This window comes from Rhinolophus ferrumequinum, chromosome 9, assembly GCF_004115265.2.
Source record: "Rhinolophus ferrumequinum isolate MPI-CBG mRhiFer1 chromosome 9, mRhiFer1_v1.p, whole genome shotgun sequence".
Classification (NCBI taxonomy): Eukaryota; Metazoa; Chordata; class Mammalia; order Chiroptera; family Rhinolophidae; genus Rhinolophus; species Rhinolophus ferrumequinum.
This window is the reverse complement of record NC_046292.1, coordinates 82,891,633-82,897,642: the sequence shown is the minus strand read 5'-3', so window position 1 is coordinate 82,897,642 and position 6,010 is coordinate 82,891,633. Positions and strand designations below refer to the sequence as shown.

At 38.2% G+C, this 6,010-nt stretch overlaps 1 protein-coding gene across 4 annotated transcripts in view; it reads right to left on the bottom strand.

Annotated features, from left to right (window-relative positions):
* Positions 1 to 1,593: 1,593 nt before the first annotated feature.
* The window catches only part of NEDD9 (neural precursor cell expressed, developmentally down-regulated 9), a 175,763-nt gene continuing 171,346 nt past the window's right edge, over positions 1,594 to 6,010 (bottom strand). For all 4 annotated transcript variants that reach the window (XM_033114700.1, XM_033114699.1, XM_033114697.1 and 1 more), the window contains one exon: positions 1,594 to 3,913. In XM_033114700.1, coding sequence (XP_032970591.1) covers positions 3,404 to 3,913 — 510 coding nt within the window. In that variant the 3' untranslated portion in view covers positions 1,594 to 3,403. The remainder of the gene's footprint in view (positions 3,914 to 6,010) is intronic.

Here is a 6,010-nt window from a genome sequence, read left to right as displayed (position 1 = left end):
AAAGTTTCCCTGAGCTTTTTTATAATCTGTTCCTCCAACCAGTCAGTCCTCTTCCCAGGCAATCACTAATCTGCTTTCTGTCACTGTAGTTTGCATTTTCTAGAATTTTGCATGAATGGTGTACATGCTGTGTGCATGCTTTTTGCCTAGCTTCTTTACACACTATAATGATTTTGAAATTCATTCATGTTGTTTTTGTTTCAATTTTTTTGTTCCTTTTAATTTCTGTGTAGTATTCCATTGTGTGGATATACCACAATGGTTTTACATTCACAAAGATGGACACTTGGGTTGTTTCTAGTTTTCGGCTATTAAAAATAGAGCTGCTATAAACATTCTTATACAAATCTTGGTATGGACATGTACTTTTATTTCTCTTGGGTACATACCTAAGAGAGGAATTGCTGGGTCATACAGTAGGCATCGATTTAATTTTTTAAGGAACTGCCAATCAATTTTCCAAAGTGTTTGTACCATTTTATATTCTCACCAGCAATGTATGAACGCTCCATTTGTACCCTTTTCTTATCAGCAGTTCATATGTCTTGTCCTTTTAATTTTAGTGATTCTATTTGGTGTGATTATATTTCATTTATTTATTGTTCATTTATGTCTTCTTTTGTGAAGTTTCTGTTTAGATTTTTGCTCAGTTAAAAAAAATGTAGTTGTCTTCTTATTCTGATACATACCGTTGAGAGATGTATGTAGTGTAAATATTTTCTCCGTCTGTGACTTTTTGTTTTCTTAACGATCTCCTTAGAAGAGTAAAAGCTTTTAATTTTGGTGAAATCCAATTTGATTTTTTCTCTTGTGATGTTTTTGTGTTCTATTTAAGGAATCTTTGTCTACCTAAGATGACAAAGATTCTTCTCCTTTATTTTCTTCTAGAAGCATTAGAGACTTAAGTTTTACATTTAGGTATTTTATCCATTTGAGTTAATTTTTGTATGTAAGGTAAGCATTTTTTTTCCCCATGGAGAGATCTAGTTGTTCCAGCATTATTTTTTTCAAAAGATTTTTCATTCCCCATTGAAGTGACTTGACACTTTTGTTGAAAATCAGTTAATGTTTATAGATGTGGGCAAGTGATACAAGGTATATTCAAATATTTTATCTATGAATCTCAATAGGACACCTGAGTGAAAGAGTGGGCCAAGCATTAAAAATAATTTATGTAGTTATGAACGTCTTATTTTCACCAAATATAGTTGTCTTTTAATTATTTAATTATGTCTATTCCAGAATGAATGGAACAATTCCCTTTGATTCTAAAACTACATAAATGGTAGTATCCATGTTATAGGAGAAATCGTCCTAGCCATTATTTAAATGTACCAGCCTTCTGGTGAAGAGAAAGCCTTGTTCCAGATATTTGGGTTTGGTAATGTTCACAGATTCTAGAATTTTCTTTAATGCAAATGTAATCTGAATTGACACAAAATGAAAAAAAAATAAACTCTCAATTTTCCTAAAAAATCCAGATCTATAGTATCAATAAAATAACTTTCTAAATTAGGAGTGCCAAAATAAGCCTGCGTCTAATTCTGTGGTAAAAAGAGAAATATAGAAAAGAAAATCCAGTGGCTACGAAAACACAGATCTAAAAAATTTAATGATTTAAAATAGTCTCTACATACAAGATGGCAAAGAGAGTAATACAGACTCAACATTTTGGTCTTGAAAACATGAAATGTCATCACTTAGCTTAGAACAAGTCTGTCATCTCCTAAGAAATACACATTTACAATGAAATCTACAAGGACACACTTTAAAACTTCTTCAAGTGTTGTTGATTTTCAGCAATCCCCTTCCTCCCCATACATTTACTTGTTATATAACCACTTTTAATCTTCTTCTGGCAGAGCAGGACTTTGAGAACTACAATAGCGGTTGTTTTAAAAAGCACCTTCTATGATAAGTTTCACTGACATTTTTTATCATACTGAGATCGTGCCTTCTTCTCTTTAAATAATTTTCTGTTCCAGTGATTTGATTGTTTAAAATAAGCAAGCTGAACTCAGTCAAAGTATATATTGCAAATAAAAATGTTTTTAAATAGGCTGGAATAAAGCCATTAAAGAAGAAATGGACTGAAAGACCATAGATAACACGCTTCTTGACTTGGTAATATGTGAATACATTTTCTCACCAGGTAGGAAGTGTTTTATTTGCCCCATAATGAATCTGATAGCTTGTGATGTGCCTGTCTGTGCTTTGCCAACACCAGCAGGTGCGAGGGGACAGACTATGGAACAGACGCTGTGATGAGCGGTGAGATGATGGTCGTCTGTATACACAGGGCTGTCAGCCAGACGGAGTTGTAAAGATTAGATAGGCTCTGCAGAGCTGCTTTAGGTGTTAGGTCTGCCTATGCATGTTTTAAGGAAGGTGAAAGAGCTGGTGGCTCTGAAGTTCAGGTGACCATGGAACTGGCCAGTTCCCCTCAGGAAATGGGGGTAGTAGCACCTAAGTGAATGCTGAGAGTCAGAAAGGCCTCTACTTACAACTAGCAGGTGGAATCATCTTTCTTTGTGTGGATAATTATAGTCTGATGAATTCCTGCTGCAAATAATATGGTATTTGCAAGTCTGAAAACATCATTTGGGAAAACTCATGGCCAAATCACTCAAAAATACAGACCACCAAATAGTTCTGGGAAACACATGCTCTCCTTTAATTGTGATGTCCTCTCTGTGTTGAAACAACCCAGTCTTGGCTGGGGACATGGCTTCTAGACACATGTGTCTCTTATCTCTCCAGCACCCAAAACATCAGAGCTTGGATTAGCATATGCTTTCTGAAACTTTTTCTCTAAGAGGGCTTTCTCAACCAGAAGTGATGTATTTTGCCATAATGTGCCCAAGATAGTCAATGTTGGAAGGGGTTTCTGAACAAGGACAAATCATACCATGCCTCATTACTTGGGAGATGAACACTTGCAAATATACAATGCTTCCCAGACTTGGAAATGAAAGGCTCCAAATAAATCACTAGTATATGTAGAGCAATATTACAACCAGGTGGTATGTATTCTTAAAGAAAAAAACAAAAAACAAAGAAAAGCAGCATTAGGAGGTGCTTGCTTACTAAGGTGCTTCTTAATTCATGTTTTTTAATGGAATGTATCAGACAAACATCAACAAACGAACATGAATATACAAGCACACACACGTGGACAAATTTGCGAATAGTTTATATCTTAGATGCTTATGTGTATATACATAAGAACCACACTGGAAAAAAAAAATTCCCTCTAGCTCCCTGAATTTCTGAATGTTGCCTAGCCCATAAAATGTTAAAAATATTTCATTTTCATATAAAATATGTACAAAAATAGACACCATTTACAAAACCAGACAGTATTTCCAGTTTTTCACGCAGTCCCCCTTTCCTCCTTTTCTTCTCAGAACGTGGCCATCTCCAGCAAAGAGCGCTTGAATAGCTGCGCGTTCCTGGACAGGTCTGTCACTTGGTGTACCATTTCTTGTAAGGCGGGAGTGCTGGGGTAATGCAGGGCAGCCATCTTCGTTGCCATAACTATAGTCTTGAGCTGTTCGCAGAGCTGGTTGCTCGAGTTCATCACTTTGTTGCGAATGTCCTGGGCGGCAACCTGCCTTGTCAGTGTGTCTCCAATGAACACCAGTTTGTGTGCGCTTAGAATGACAAACTTGCTGTGGGCCACGAAAATCCGCGGGGGCTGGGCTGAGCTGACGCAGCTGAAGAGAGCATCAATGGCATTGAGAAGGGAAATGTAATGGGTCTCACACTGGTCATAGTAGAAGCAAAGCAACTGCCTATCCTGCGCGCCCACACTGCTGTTTGCGGTCGGGAGGTGCTGCGAGGGCTTCCACTTGGAGATGTCGTTCTCCACCGGCTTTGTAATTTCTTGTTCCAACAACTGGAACTGACTTAGCTGCAAGGAAGAAAGCAGATTTCATTAAGGGTACGGCAGCATGCTGTAATGGAAAGTAACCAGGGCTTGGAGTTAAAAGACAGGAATTTTAATCCCTCAGATGTGTCAGGTGCTTATTAGATGTGAGGACGTTGTCATGTTGCCTGGTTTTCCTAAATTGTGAAATGTAGAGGTTGAGAAAGATGATGCCTAAGGAATCCTCCAGCTGACTTTCTATCATTAGAAGATTGGCCTCCTCTGTCCTCAGGCTGAAAGGCCGCACCGTTTAAACCCGGCTCAGTTTCCTACACCACCATGAAGGTTACATGAGTTAATAGTTACACAGTGCTTAGAATGGTGTTTGGCATATTGTAGGTTCTACGTAAATGTGTGTTAAATGTTGAGTGGTGGCAAGGGAAAACCAAATGTAGGGATCTCTTTGTCAAGTAAATTACTGACAGTTTGCTCCTTCTGGAGGAAAGCCTTGACTCTGTCCCTTTAAGATGCTTAGATAAATAACAATCCGTGACTCTTTCTTATTTCTCTTACTCTTTCTGTCCAGATTTATAAGTTATGATCCAGCACTACGGGAAAGACTAATGCATATAAATATATGTGTACTATAAAAGAACATCCCTAAGGGAATCTGAATGCTAACCATGCATCATAACAGCTCCACAGAGCTGTTGAAAGAAAAGGACATCACAGAGCCAGATTCAATGATTGTTAGCTTTCTTCCTTCTCTCCTCACCTTACATTAAATTGTAATAATAACCTTTAAGCTATTCCACCTAGTCTCTCTTTTGTAGGTAAGGACTATCTGTGACCTAAGTTTAGGGCTCAGTCAATCTTCCATCCGGAGGTAGGGCTGAGTCAGACCAGGGATAACCTCACCCAGGGTCTTCCCCAAGAAATGCACAGTGAGCTTTATTTTTCTGCAGAGTCTGTTTTCTTCTTAGGAATTACTATGGTTTCAATAAGTTACCGAAAGCCCTGCAGTCTTGCTTGGCCAAATGCTAAAGCAAACAGAAACAGAGACAGGGCGATGGTTCAAGATATTTAGCTTATGCTTTTGCAAATAAGGTCATAAATATATCATCTCATTATATAGAGAGTTGAGGGATTTTCTCATTTTATAGAGAAGTAACTGAAGTTCAGGGAGGTTAAATGACTTGCCTAAGGCCACACGGTTGGTTAGAAGGTACCAGTAGAACTCTGGTTTCCCAAGTGCAGTGGGCCATTTCATGTCCCTACATGCCATTTTATTTCATCTAAGAAAAGGCTTATAAATCCTCAATTCATTTCTCTTTATTTTTATGCCTTGTACTAACAATACCCATCATTATCTGCCCCACTCAAGCCCAACATTTAAATGAATCTGCCCAGCCCAAAGCCTTTAGTGAATAGACTAGATATATTTTGAAAACATTGCATCCTGCCCTCCTGCCTTTATGGTGGACCAAGAAAGGCCAAGCCACAGGCTTATGCTGTAGGGGAGAGATAGATAAGTAGGTAGCTAGGAATTGTTTAGGAATCTGATGAACCACGGAAGGGGTTGACTATGAGCTGAAATGAAAAGCCATCTATAGAAAGCGCTTTAAGTGGTCATTTATGGGTTCTATAAAGTTATAGCAGACCCAAATGAGTAGATAAGCAGAGGAAACTACCATGAAATACAGGAGAAGGAAGCAGATTTAGAGAGAAGCAAAGGAGGTACAAGAAGAAGAAAGAATTGACAGTCCTAGTTCTCATTGGACATGGCTATATGTCTTCGTTTTCTGTTCTTGAATTTCCCTCCTGTGGTCTTACTATATAACCTGTTTGCTTGGGCTAGCTTGAGTGGGTCTTGCTCCTGGAGCTCAACAGCCTGAACCCAAACAGTTTTAATGTGTTAGATGTACAGGCTTAGCCCAGAAAAATTGCTATTTGGATGTAATCCAGGTACACCAGCTGGATTACTAAGACCACAAACCTCTTTGTTCTTACACTCTATTATATGCCTTGGAGCTTATTTATACCAAAGTGTGCTGGAAGGATCAAAATCATGATCTTTTGAAGTTATACCTTTCTTATTAAGCAGGAAATCTTTTCAATACCAGGTGGCTTTTGTTCTGATTG